The sequence below is a fragment of the Colletotrichum abscissum genome (assembly GCF_030869225.1).
Source record: "Colletotrichum abscissum strain IMI 504890 chromosome Unknown Scaffold_59.1, whole genome shotgun sequence".
NCBI lineage: Eukaryota > Fungi > Ascomycota > Sordariomycetes > Glomerellales > Glomerellaceae > Colletotrichum > Colletotrichum abscissum.
In genome coordinates, this window is record NW_026850502.1 from 12,261 (window position 1) to 25,896 (window position 13,636).

The following is a 13,636-nucleotide window of genomic DNA, read 5'->3' on the forward strand; positions in this document are numbered from 1 at the left end:
GTGAATCTTTTTTGAGAAAGAAGACTTCCACTACTCCGTACTCTTTGTCTTTCACTGTTGGTGGCCCCAGCTCTCTTCTTGCAGTTGCAACTTGTTGGTACCACCCAGCTCTAGATCAATTTGCACTTGTCAGCTGCGCGCTCCACCGAAGAACCGACCTGGACCTGGTCGTGATCTGAGCACGAGTCCCGAGGCCCTGATCGCTGTCTTATCTCGTACATACGCACCGCACTGATTCACTGAGGGTCAGTTACATACAGCAACAGCAACGGGGCAGTTCCAGACTGCCAGCTCCCCATCTTGCTGAATATTCGACAGCGGGCTCTCGGGCGATCCCCGTCTTCTATCTATCTGAGGCTGGTTTCGATCTCTTTGATCCAAAGTCCGCATGTGGGCAAACACCCTACCCAAATCCACTTAGTCCTCCTGCAGGCTGCAAACACCGACCGTGAAAGTGGTATTAGGTCAAAGTCTCCATCCGCATCCCTGGCTCTGACACCGTTATTGATGAGAAACCCTGGTCTTTTCGGTACGTACCTACCCGATTGTGCCGTCACTTCGTCAAACGAGAGAAGGGAAGAAAAAGAAAGAGGGAAAAGGCCCAAACGCGGTAAAACAAGATTAGAGAGAGACTTGCTGCCGAGAACCTCAGAGCTCAAGGCCATTACAACGCCTTGATCCTGAAATGTGACTGTGATGTAGTCAGCGATAGGCAGCATGGTTCTCGTCTGCGCAATTTCATTTGCAGCTCGAGTTCCTCGAGTATACTACGTATGTGACAATTTGATCACAATGAAACTTATTTCAACGGTCACGCCCTTCCCGGTAGCCCCGGTAGCATGGACAGATGGACGATATGCCCAAGCCTTGCTAACCGCTCAATACGAAGTACCTCAGCCCATGATAAATGAGGTCTTGGCGCACTGTCCCTCGAAGCTGTGAGCCGTCATTTCTTTGAAAAGGTGATAAGAGGTGGTTCACTTAAACCTTGACAGTCAAGGTCAGCATTTCGTATCTCCCGAACAGACCGTGCGACGAGTTCGTCCTGAGGTGTTTGGAAATCAATACTGACTGCTGCCAGGAGCCCCAAAAAATCCGGTTCGTTTCTCGACGAAGAGCCTTCGTTCGTTCGAGTACCCCCCGTTGTCCTCGGGCGAGTATCCCATGGGCCATGAGTCATCTCTGAGACTCCCACGCTGCGCGGATTCTTGGCCTTTTCGATTGCTGGTGATCTATCACCTGCGGAAGCCTTTGTCAACATCACATCGTGTTGCAATATCGGGATCCCCGGCCAAAGTCCAACTATGCTTCGTGACTCGACGTAGAGCCTTCGCTGGCTCAAGCTTCGGATGTTGACGATATCAAACCAACCCAACAGGCACCAACAGGCACCAACAATATGCCGAGAGGGCACTAGCACTTGCGACCAAACGGCCTACCGTAGGAGCATGAATTCTGTCTCCGCAAGATACCGAACCCGTGCCTTGTCCGCGAGTTTCTACCAGGCTTGGCAACCGTCTTTCCCAGCCAGCCGAGCCGCGCGATCGACACGGGGCGAGACTCGTGGGCCGGGAGGACGGCGCGATGCTATTCCAAGGCAAGACGGTTTGCTATGCTGGTCTAGGAAGGTTCAACGACGGGGCTACGGCATCATTGCTAGCCACGGACGCTCCGTGGTGGGAGTGGTCGAGTCCACGAGCTGGCCCTGGGCAAAAGATCTAGACTCATGTTTCGAAACAATGAACCTGAGCAACCGGCTCTTTGCATCATCGAGTCATTCTCGGAGACGAGGAATTATTCTATTGTTTTTCTTCGGGCAAAGCCGTTTTGATTCCACTTACCGACGACACTAGCGGGTATTGGTAGGGGATTTCATCTGTAGCGGCACGAGTCTGATCAAACTTCTGGTTGAAAGGCCTCTAGTTGACGAAGCTTGCGAAGCTCGTGGAGCTTGATGAGGCCACTTTGGCCACCTATTTGTGGCGCCTCTATTTTCTTTGTCAAGGAAAAGATTCAAAGAAGTCAACCATTACAAGGCCGCCTCTAGGAATTGATTCATCAACAAAACCACCCTCGTCCAGTGTCGTACGGAAGTTTCAAATTCATCAGGCGAATCTTCCCAAAAACCAGATCGGTCAACTTTTCCCAGTTTCGGTGCCATTGGACGTACCGTACCCGCCAACCTTTGGCTCGGATCATATTCCATGAAGCAGTAGCCGGAGCTCAAACACGTTGCAGGTATCCTATGGAACACAATGGCTTCTGTCGAATTATTATGAAGCCAGCTTCCAGCGCAAGTCCAACACCAGAATTCCCTCCTCCCATCCCCGGCCATGACGGATCGGATGCGGAGATATTATGGGGCCGTATTCTGCATACAAATCGGAGCCTTCGGATCTTGCCCCCTCTTTTCCCGGGACCCGAGTCCGAGCATCGAGATCAACAATATTGGACCGCCGCAATTTCGCGCTTGCCAGTCAGCCGGAGCGGTCAAGAGGCCCTTCGGCTATGCAAAGCAAAGTCAAGGCCGACGAGCCCAGCCAAGACTTGCGAAGTGCCGCATTCCCATCGGGTGAGGTGGCGAACTGGTCCTCTTTTTTCTTCTTCTTTTCCCACTTACGTTGCAGAAGGAAGCGTTCCTTCCAACAACTGAGGTGGATGGCACACTTCCAAAATGCTGAGTTCCCACGCAAGATGCAGGGGCATCCACACCCGTCCAACATCTGTGGGAGGAAAGCGTGTGTGTGTACGGATGCCTACTCGCCTTCGCAAGGGATGGATGGGACGGGAGGTGAGTGCTCCCTCCCGCCTCTGCACACCTTTGATGTTATGTCTCTCCTGAAAGACTAGCCCGTGACGTTGGGAGCGCATTCGCGCCTCAGGATTATGACGATTTGTCGCAGACTTACAGAATGACGAATTCGAAGAGGACTGCAAAACATGACAGCAGAACACGAAAGCCAAAACAATGCCTTTTGCTCCCGCGTCATCCGACCTTTCGTCAGTTCCTACCAGCATCTATAGCTTCTCATACTGGCGAAAAAGGTGCCGCAGGTGTTCACGTCACTTCTCACTGTCATGCAGAATGCGACGCAAGAGCTCTCAACGTTGAGGTTGTCCCTGCAGGTAGGCGAGACATTGCTTGACATGTGAATGTGGGCACATGTGGCTGGTGCAGGTGGAGACAATTGAGAGAACGCTATCAGGGTACAGGGAAGGTTCGCCGCCTCCCCCCCCCCCCCCCCCTCATCCAAATTATCCGATAATTTTCAGGTTTATCTTTGACGGATAGGAGTAGAAAACGGCCGAGTATTGCTTATAGTGGGAAGACGAGAAACGGGTCGTCGCGTCGATGGCCAGTCAAGTGAGAGAAGAGACCGACTGAAAGTGGCGACGGCGTACAGATAGGTGGATTCACGTCGTCCTCAATGCTTGGCTTCCGAGGTGCCAATTGATTGTTCACCCGGCCAAGCTGGACGAAGACGGTATGGCCGGCGATGAGAGCCGCGGCAGCGTGTCTAGGAAAGGATGGCCACAGCCCGAGTTCCGAGAGGCGAATTTCGTCTGACGGGTTTGAGTGATTGAGTACCTAGCTTCTGTGCTCATCAAGAGATAATAGAGGCCATAGCTTCACGGAACAAAATTGGAGATTGGGAAGGGTGACTGGCGTACTTAGTGGTGTGTCACGGGTCAAGTTATATCTAATTTCTGGGAGAGCAGCGACGGCGTCATCCAGCATTACGAAGACAGCCAATGTAGATTCCGTAGGAGAAAACAGCGCCAGGACGAGGAGCTTCACAAGCAACGGAATGCAAGATGGGAGGCGCAGAGAGGCCCCTCCCGGGCCTCCCCCTCCCACGGTCCACCTCACACAAGCTCGAGTGGGCTGAAGACCGGACCGCATAGCATCGCATCCAAGCGTCTGCCACAAGGCTAGCGCAAGGTCAGGTACCTTGGGCTAGTCGGTACGCGACGGAGGGATTTTTGGATGAGGAGAAAGCAACAAGAGCCCCGAGAGGTGAAGAAGAGTGCAAAGCTTCGTCCTCCAATTTGGCTTGCTGTGTCCCGCTATTTGGGCCTAGGGCGTGGTGGTGCAGGACGAGCGCCAGCCGTTGGCTTGGGATCTCCCCGTGATAAAGTTTGGGGTGATGTGAAGCGATAAGCCGGGGTGGGCGCATGGCCAATTGGGTTGCGGGAGGAACTTGGGGGTCTCTTGCGCCTTCTTGATACTTGAGATGGTATACCTATCCGTACGTCGTGTTCGCGAAGCAGGGGAAAGTGAGGTTAAGGAGACAAGAGTACTGTATCAAGAGGTAGGAAAGGGGAACGAGAATAGTTACGGCGGAGATCATCCTCCGAACGAACCACCGCTTCTGCAGAAATGAATGACTGAATAATCAATGCATGACAGCTCGAGGCAGATGTCATTCAAAGCGCCTCATGTCGTCCATGATCCAGCAAGCCGCAACTCACAGACTGGACACGAGTGTAGAGGTGGTGGGTGGAAGTAACCCGTCCGCGAGGACACAGATCAGCGGGTGCTCCGGCAAACTGTCAGATAAGGCACGCATACGTGTTGAGCAGCGACTTGTTGACCGGGCGCTTCTTTCCTCTCCCGTCTCCCTTTCGGTGTGGCAGTTCTCCGTACCTATGGTAGGTGGTCGACTACTCACCTTAGAGTACCTCAAGAGCAAGAGCAGCTCCCCTCCCCTCCCCTCCCATGCTTCCTTCTTGCTGCTGACTTGCTGCTTGCACCATCAACTCCAATGATGACATAATGACGGGACCGTCCACGGCATGCAGGAAAGCGCCGTGCGTTCGCGTATGTCTTCCGTGCCGGAAGGAAGGAGAGGGGAGAGAGAGAGGGGCGATTCCGTTCATTCGTTGGAGAGCTGCAATCATCAATGGTCTGATCCAGACGCAACCGAATTGGCCAACAATTCGAAGGGCACACAGCACTTGAGCATCTCAGGAACGCGGCTGCGACTGCGAGTTTGTGACGGGACTGCTCGAGTGTGGGAGCTTATCCCCTCCTTCTTCTGCTCCTCCTCCTCCTCCTCCTCACCTTTGCCTTACCACCCGTTTCGTCTCTTGGACTGGATCACATGCCTGCTCCTGGAGCCCTTAAGCATAACGCGATTTTTCAACCATGGAACATGGGGATGGATCATATGTTTAGTGTACCTATCTGCTGACCGTAGAATCGACATGACGAAGAAAATAAAATAAAAAGGTGCCCTGTCCAGTTGTCACGGCCGAGACCCTCTTTTGCCTTCTTTTTTGACTCTCTCCGTCCCTTCCAGCATTCCACTTTGACACGATTTGGCGGGGCGAGAGTTCGTGTACCACTTTCACATGTCAGAAGCCGGGGTCGCGATAGGGACGCATGCGAGCTATTGTTGGTGCTGCTGCTGTTGCTTGCTACAGCTACAGACAAGTTTGATACTACGGGATTGTCGGTCGCCTTACCAAATGTATTCGTCCGTTCTACCTTGAAATATCCTTACCGCTGCGTCCTTTTTCTTGCCATCGCTAGAGTTGCTGCTGAAGCTGTTTCTCCCAATGAGAGATAGCTACACGACCAATGCGACAATGTAAGGTGCTTGTGCACATGCGCCTGCCCTGCGGGTTTTACTGCCCACGGGCGGGACGGACAGGGATACGTGCTTTTGAAGCTGCCGTCAGCAGTACAAGGTGCTATTGCATGTATGTGGCTTGAGCAGCTACCTCACTTGCCTTACTTACCTCACGAACATCTACCTGGCCATGTCAACTGTCATTAACTCTCCACAACATTAATTGAGCAGATAGACGATTTTAACACCTCAACAGTAGCATCAATGCCTTGCTTTAAAACCAGAGCAAGCAGCGACCCAAAATTGCGGGGCATAGTCTGTAGGGAGGAACACATAAGATAGCATGAATAATAGCTACAGAGCAGCAGCAGAAGGGACCAAACGAAGAAAGAAAAAAAGACGACATCCCACTGGCATGTGGCGCATGTACCTCGTTGGTAGGGATACTTGGGCCGGACCCGCCACCACGGCATTCCTGGGCGTCCCTTTCCTCGCATTCGACCTGTGAATGTCTGAAGCACATGCTAATCAATCTAGTCTCGCATCCTAAGGGGTTCAGGCAACATGGTTAGGCCAGCCCCATACTTCAAGACGTGGTGAGGTGGGCTCTTTCTCGTGCTCTCATCTTCTCACCTGTCGTCTCGACCAAGACGTAGATAAATACTTTCATTTCAGTCCATGCCCGTCTGTGGCGTCAACCTCGTCACCACCCATCTGTACACGCTCTTCTCCGTTCCAGCCGCCTCTCCTCCATCCAACCAGCTGCCTCTCGGTCTCCGACAACCCTCTGCTGCTATCTGTGAGTTTCCCTCCTCCTCCTCTCACACTCACTCCCCCTTCTGCCCTCCTCCTTCTACGCTTCTCTCATGTGCGTCTCGTCTTGTCTCTCCCTTTTAGCTTTGACTTACCTACTACTTTTCCCTCCCTACTATACATCCTTCTTTTGATTCTTCCCTCTTCAACAACAAAAAGCCTTTCCATCTTCCTACACTCCCAATTCTACCGCCCAACACATATCCCGACTCGCTTCACTCTCCTGGCCTTTTTCGCCCTGCTCTGGACTTGATCAGTTCTGATATCGAATCGTCTAGCAAACCCCCCCTATCTACTACGAGACCCTATCCCGGAGCCTCAACCGCAGCTTTCCTAAGCCGCCAGCTCCCCCCCCCCCCCCCCCACCCCCCCCCCATCGCCCCCCCCCCCCCCTTTCCTCCCCCCCTCGCGTTATTCCTTTTTTTATCATAACTGCGTCCCAAACCCCCCCCCCCCCTCCCCCGCCCCCCCCCCCGGGCCCCCCCCCCCGCCTCCTCCACCCCCCCCCCCCCCCCCCCCCCCCCCCCCCCCCCGCGCACGAGCTTACTCCGCAGCGAATCCTCCTCCAACCCTCGACCAGAATTCGACGGGCTTCACGCTTTGACGAATCAACAACTTCAACTTTCCCACGCAACTCTCGCCAATCTACTAAATGCCCAAAATGGCCCAAGTCAACGGTGACCTCCCGAGCGTGCCCTCGGCTGCCCTCCAGGTGCGTTATCAATGAATGCAACCGTATTTTGACTCTTATCGCAATCTCTTACTAACCGTCCTGGATAGCACTTCCTGGATTACCCTGTAGTACACGACGGTGTCGTTACCTTCAGGAACCACCCTGTCGGCAAGAAGTCCCTGGTCTACAGCGACTCTGCCTACAAGACCTTTGCCGAGCCTCTTATCCCTTACTTCGCCCGTCCTTGGGGTTACCTGCGCCCCTATGCCGAAAAGGCAGACAACCTCGGCGACCAGGCCCTGACCAAGGTTGACGAGCGCTTCCCCGTCGTCAAGAAGCCCACCGAGGAGCTGTACGCCGGTGCCAAGGGCATCATTGCCCTGCCCATTCGCACTGGCGTCGAAGCCAAGGACCACGTTCTGAAGACGTTTAGCCAGCAGAAGAAGAAGGTCGGCAGTGAGAACGTTGTTGCGTACGGCAAGGCCCTTATCGGAACCGCCCTTATCACCACCAGTGAACTCATTATCTGGGTTGGCGACGTCATCCACTACAAGAAGGAGGAGGCCAAGGAAGTGGTCAATGAGAAGGCCAACAACTAAGCGCCACGGCTCGCGATTGTACAGCTTGCTAGCCTGCCGACGTTTTACCTCAACCCGCCTCTATTTCATATACCCTTCCCTCCCTTCGCGGCATTCTTGAACCACTTACAGGTTCTGGGACCGCAGTCATGATGGCGAACGCTTCTACGACATGCAGCAAGGAACGGAATCTATACCTCGGATAAAGAGTTTTTCATGTACTGTTTTGGTGTGCTATGTTGATTTCCTTTGTCTGTTCCAATCAGTGGTGTACGAGGGAGGAAGAGAGAGATAGGCATCTAGTGCGCCGCTCTGGCCCTTCATTTTCGAAGGCCAATCGGACTTGGACTATTCCCTCCGTGGCTGATGGCACCCGCCAAGGCGCCCGATCTTCCCTCAGGGTTGATGGGCATGGTTAAGACGGCTTGACTTTCGGCGGACGTTGTAGTCTTTTTCCGAAGGGTTGAACTTGTGCTGGAGCTGGAGTTGGTGTCGGATTTTTCATAGGAATCAAAATCTATAATAGACACGCTGTGTTCCCTGACCAAGCTTGCTGTTGCGAGTGACGCAGCACCGGGTGACCAAGAAGCTAGCCAGCACGGGAGCTTACTCGCACAGGCCTGAGTCCTGGAGTACGTAGACGCACAAGCTGCGGAGTAGCTACCGTGCAGGGCATTCAAGAGTAATCCAAACTCTATGTCCTATTTTTCATGTCTGTAAAGGTAGTCTAGAGCAATAAGTCGCACTCGATCAGATCAACCCACTGCAAGACCTGGGGAGGAGAAAGAGCGACTGGGGAAGGTTGCTTGCTGTCGATTGGCGGCTCTTGCGTGCTATCATTGGTCACGGTGATTGGCCAGCACTTTGACGAGCGAACAAACTGTTTGCAGCTTCCCGACCTGACCTTACTTGTAGGTGCACAGCACCTTAGCTTCCTGAAGGTCCCCACGTCCCTTGGTTGTCAATTGCTGACGTAAAGATCATCGGCTAGGAACTTGATGAGAAGGGCGAGACAGACGCTAAGGATGTACCTAGGTACCATACCCCGGTAGAGATGGTGGGCGAAGCTCGCGCCACGAGAGTGAGAGACGTGCTTTCCCATTGCTGATGTAAAATTGACTAATGCGTTGTTGCTTACCAGAGAAGCGCATAAGACGATTCCTCACGATGCTGTTGCTGTACGCTTTGCCGCCTTTTCTGAAGCTAGAGTAGTATTTGCCGTGTGGAGAGAACCGACGTATCGCTAGACCCTTGGTCAAATAGATTCATCTTCTCCTTTCTAGAATACTTACACTTGATTCTTCTCACTCTCATCCCCAAGATCTTTGAGAAGCGATCCGCCTACATATATTATCCCTGATCACCGCCCCTCATCAATGAAGTCTCTCTCGTTCTGGCTATCCATCATCATTGGAATCGCATCGATTGTAACCTTTCGAGAATACATAGTGAGCGCAGCATTCGCGACAGCAACGAACTTTCTCAACTCTTTGAGTAACACTCGGAACGGAAGCGTATTCGACCTTGAAGCCAAGTCTTCGCAGCAACAAGAAGCACAAGTAGACCATCACCTTTACGCCACCGACATGTCTGTCCCTCGCGCGATCCGCAAGGTCTTTTTGGCCGTTGAACAGGCTGAGGGTGCTGGTGCTCGCGTTCGTCGCTCAATCGGCACGCCTCAGCTCAAGAACTTTTCACCATTTTTGATGCTTGGTGAGTTATTGATGAGCCCCCCACCCCCAACCAGGCCTGCTCATTTTCCTTCATGTTGACCGTCCCTTGAACGTAGAGTCTAAGCTTTGCTAACACGAGATTACAAGACCACTTCCGTATCGCCCCCGGCTCGGGCTTCCCGGACCACCCCCACCGCGGTCAGGAGACAATCACTTACCTGCTCCACGGCGGTGTCGACCACGAGGACTTTGCCGGCAACAAGGGCACCATCGAGGCCGGCGACCTGCAATTCATGACGGCCGGCCGCGGCATCATGCATGCCGAGATGCCCAAGCAGAACCCAGACGGCAGCGCCAACGTCGGTTTGCAGCTGTGGGTGGACCTGCCCAAGCACCTAAAGGCCTGCGAGCCGCGGTACCGCGATCTGCGGGCCAAGGAGATCCCCACCGTCGACGTCGACGGCGGCAAGGTCCACGTCAAGGTCATCTCGGGCCAGAGCCACGGGGTTGACTCGGTGCGAGACCTAGCGTACACGCCCGTATGGATCTTGGATGTTCAGATCAAGCCCGGCGGCCGGATCGCGCAGCCGGTGCCCAAGGGGTGGAATGCCTTTGCGTACACGCTCGAGGGACAGGCCATTTTTGGCGAGGGGACGCAGAAGAGGGTGGTGGACGAATTCCACAATGTAGTCTTTGAGGAGGACGGCGAGATCGTCAACGTCGAGGTTGATGCCGGCGCGGACAAGGACGCGAGGTTCGTCCTTATTGCTGGGACGCCCCTTGACCAGGAGGTCGTGCAATACGGCCCCTTTGTCCTGAGCTCTAAAGCCGAGGTATATCAAGCCCTCATGGACTATCAGACTCACTCTAATGGGTTCGAGAGGGCCGAGGGCTGGCAGAGTGAAATTGGAAAGTCTATGATTGAATAAGACAATGGGATTTTGCACCTGCTATCCGTGTTTGGTTTGTAGTTTAGAGGCATCGTGTATTTTCATACTTAGCATCCAGCGGAGGGGCAATTTCCTGGACTGACAGCATCTTGAGGCAGGCATTCGAAAGTTGGATGAGATACCACGAATTTCATAGAATTGAGGAAAAAGAACTTTTACTACCTTATCAAAAGAACAAAAAAACAAACACTGTCCTATCACACTTTGGCACAGTTGCAATTCATCCATTGTTGTAGAGATGCTGCCCTGCAGCGTTGGCAGCTCGAGTGCACAGGCCGCTGCAGAAGTCACTCACAGCGGGACAAGAACGCACAGACCAATAAAGTTCCCCAGCTCTCCCTTTCCCTGCCGCCGGACTTGAGGTGGGAATTGGACCCCATGCAAGGTACACGAAACCGAGTCGCAGCATGCAATGCGATGACCTCCCAGCCCAACACCTAACACCATCCACCGACATGATTAATGACGACGCCGTGGAAATACCCCCGAACCCTCTATATCGAATGCGCAACTGATACCCGAGCCAACCGATAGAGTAATCGACACTCATTCATCGACGAGATTTCTCATAATTCAAGCCGAAGACAGCTGGCGGCCTAAGCCTCGCTGCCTCGAGCCTGCCCGCTATGGATGCCCCCATCCCTAAGCTCGCGGAGCTCCTCCGCCACCCAGATGATCTTGAGAAGATTGCCGGTCTGAAGCAGGAATTTTCTCGTAAGAAAACAGCCGTCGACTCCCAGCTCCGCAGCGGCTTGCGCGAGCAGCTCGAGACCACCCAGTCCGGCATGACGGGCTTGACAGACGGCCAGAAGACGGTGCAGCTGATCAAGGAGGAGATGATCAAGATCGATCGCCTATGTTCCGAATCGCAGAACATGATTAAAGACTTCAACAGCATTAACCTCGTCTCCCAGGCCCACCGGAATTTTGGGGCTGTCGAGGCCATGCGCAAGAACCTCGAGACGTTTAATGAGCGGCTTGCCATTGTCGACCGCATGCTAGACGAGGACGAGGGGGATAAGGAGAACATGCCCAACCTGCTGCCTATTCACTACGAGTTGACGCAGCTGAGAAATATTCGAGACGATGCCATGGAGCAGATACAGAGGGCAGAAGACCCGAGCCTGGAATCGACGCTCGAGGATTACTTCCAGAGGCTCGACACCATGATCGACTGGTTTGACGAGCACATTGGGATCCTGGCGCTGAACCTTATCAACTTGGTGGTTAACGACAACAATGGATTAGTGGTACGATTCGCCGTGGTCATTGAGGCTGAAGAGAAGAGTGATCAGAGGGTGCTAGCACTGCAAGAGGCGCTCAAGGATCACAAGGAGATGGCAACGCGCTTCCAGAGCATCACGGACGGCGCGAAAAAGGTGCGAGGGTACAAGGACAAGTTCACACAGGCCATCAAGATAAGTGTAGAGGGCCAGTTTAACGAAGCCAGAGGAGAATTCCTGGACGACCCTTCAGCGCTCGACAAGATTCTTAAGTGGTACTTCAACGACCTGAATGCCGTTAAGATGGGCATGACGCCGTTGATGCCCAAAAAGTGGAAAATCCTCAAGACGTATGGCGATATATATCACCAGACGATGCACGACTTTCTCACCGGCATGATTGACGACCCAGACGCAGCTTCTGCTAATACGTTGGAGATCATCAACTACCCGGAAAAGTACTACAAGAAGATGAAAAAGCTCGGCTTCAAGCAGGAGGATCTCACACCCCACGTCATCGACTCGAGAGAGACGGAATTGGTCCGCGACTTCCGACAGCTCATCATCAAGTTCCTCGACGAATGGATCGAGCGCATCTTCAACGCGGAACAGAAGGACTTTGCAGAACGCAACGTCGAAGGCTCCAACTTGGACCAAGACGAATACGGCTACTTCAGGTCCAGGAACCTCGTAGACATGTGGCGTATGATGCGCGAGCAGATTGACGCTGCGGCCAACTCGAAGCGCATTGACGTCATTGAGGGTGTCATTGACGCCATGTTCTTAAGATTACGCGGTAGACAGCAGTCGTGGCAGAAGATGCTCGAAGAGGAAGCTATTAGATTCGAGACGGGCAAGGTCCCGGAGCTCGAGGGATTCCAGCCCCTTCAAGATTGGCTCGTCGCCACAGCAAACGATCAAATTGCGTGCGTTGACGACAATGAGGAAGAGAACAGGTTCGGCTACCTCTCCAACTTTAAGCAAAAGTTTGAGCCCCTCGTGTCGCCGGCGTACATGGAGCGGGCGGAGACCGAAGTCGAGCTGCTGCGCGACGGCTACATCGACTTCAGCACGTGGTGCATCACAAAGTTTGTGCAGCTCATCTTCTCGGTCGACTTCAAGCTCGTCATGGCGGACTTCTTTACTCCCAAGTGGTACACGAGCACGGCCATGAAGCAGATGGTGGTGACATTTGAGGAGTACGTCGGCGACTACCGCCAGGTGCTCCACCACTCCCTCGTCGATATTTTCACTGAGATCTTCTCGGACGAGCTCCTCGTGCGCTACCTCTCGTCGGTACGTAACAAGGGCGCAAAGTTTCGCCGGGCCGACCCAGTGCAGGACAAGCTCTTCAACGACATCTCGACGGCGTTTGAGTACTTCAGCGCCCTGCCGAACCCCGATGTCGGTAACTCGGTCAAGCAGACATGGCGCGTCACTGAGTACTTTTTGCAGCTCATCACCGTCGACAAGGACGCCATCCCCGATACGTTTGAGGCTTTCAAGACGGCGTACTGGGATCTGCAGGTCAACTGGGTCGAAGCGGTGCTGCGGTCACGCGACGACTTTGAGAGGAGCATGCTCAACGCCGTCAAGGCGAGGGCGGCGCAGATTGACGTAGTCAGGGGGCCCGAGACGATCATGGGCAAGGTCAAGTGATGAACGAGCGCGAAGACGACGAGGACAAGTCGAGCAAGGAAGGAGATCCGAAGTGGAGGTGTAAGGAAAGGCCGCCTTTCCCGGCACTGTTTATATATACACTGCAAGCTGCAGTGAAACAATGATTTACAAGTTCCCAAAGGGGGGCGACCGAGCCCGAGTGATGAGGACGATGGGCACGCAAAGGGTGTGGAAAATCATCTGAAAGGGCAGCAGGTGACAATGATTCTCTCTACCCACCCAGAGAATGTAATTATAGAAGATTACGTGTTAGACGCACTTTTCTCTCTCTCTTCTTCTTCTCCCATTGTGCAGTGATAGGTGAAATTAGGCTAGAGATGTGGACACTTGAAGAAGCACATGAGCATTTTGTCTTTTGGTCACGGCTTTCGGAGTCAAGCAAGTTCATCAAATGGAACAAACAATGAACAACAAGGAAGCAAATCAACTGCACGAATATTCACGTTCTGTAGTGGGAACAATGCTACTGT

General features: G+C 53.4%; 6 protein-coding genes across 6 annotated transcripts; 5 read left to right on the top strand and 1 right to left on the bottom strand.

Moving 5' to 3' along the window:
• Positions 1-4,428: 4,428 nt before the first annotated feature.
• Positions 4,429-4,776, bottom strand: CABS01_14868 (uncharacterized protein; the record flags this gene model as incomplete). The annotated part of the gene is made up of 3 exons (XM_060548206.1): positions 4,429-4,519; positions 4,574-4,648; positions 4,715-4,776. The coding sequence occupies 3 exons, from the start codon at positions 4,774-4,776 to the stop codon at positions 4,429-4,431; spliced, it is 228 nt and encodes a 75-aa protein (XP_060392828.1).
• A 1,478-nt stretch (positions 4,777-6,254) lies between these two features.
• On the top strand, positions 6,255-6,473 carry CABS01_14869 (uncharacterized protein; the record flags this gene model as incomplete). The annotated part of the gene is made up of 1 exon (XM_060548207.1): positions 6,255-6,473. The coding sequence occupies one exon, from the start codon at positions 6,255-6,257 to the stop codon at positions 6,471-6,473; it is 219 nt and encodes a 72-aa protein (XP_060392829.1).
• A 96-nt stretch (positions 6,474-6,569) lies between these two features.
• Positions 6,570-6,993, top strand: CABS01_14870 (uncharacterized protein; the record flags this gene model as incomplete). The annotated part of the gene is made up of 2 exons (XM_060548208.1): positions 6,570-6,734; positions 6,913-6,993. Coding segments are annotated over 2 exons (246 nt in total), but the record flags the coding sequence as incomplete, so codon positions are not given.
• Positions 6,994-7,041: 48 nt separating this feature from the next.
• CABS01_14871 (uncharacterized protein) lies at positions 7,042-7,661 on the top strand (the record flags this gene model as incomplete). Its single annotated transcript, XM_060548209.1, has 2 exons — positions 7,042-7,101; positions 7,170-7,661. The coding sequence occupies 2 exons, from the start codon at positions 7,042-7,044 to the stop codon at positions 7,659-7,661; spliced, it is 552 nt and encodes a 183-aa protein (XP_060392831.1).
• Positions 7,662-9,016: 1,355 nt separating this feature from the next.
• On the top strand, positions 9,017-10,242 carry CABS01_14872 (pirin; the record flags this gene model as incomplete). The annotated part of the gene is made up of 2 exons (XM_060548210.1): positions 9,017-9,353; positions 9,461-10,242. 2 exons carry the CDS (start codon positions 9,017-9,019, stop codon positions 10,240-10,242), a joined length of 1,119 nt encoding a protein of 372 aa, XP_060392832.1.
• Positions 10,243-10,889: 647 nt separating this feature from the next.
• On the top strand, positions 10,890-13,145 carry CABS01_14873 (exocyst complex component Sec6; the record flags this gene model as incomplete). The annotated part of the gene is made up of 1 exon (XM_060548211.1): positions 10,890-13,145. One exon carries the CDS (start codon positions 10,890-10,892, stop codon positions 13,143-13,145), a length of 2,256 nt encoding a protein of 751 aa, XP_060392833.1.
• Between the last annotated feature and the right edge of the window lie 491 nt (positions 13,146-13,636).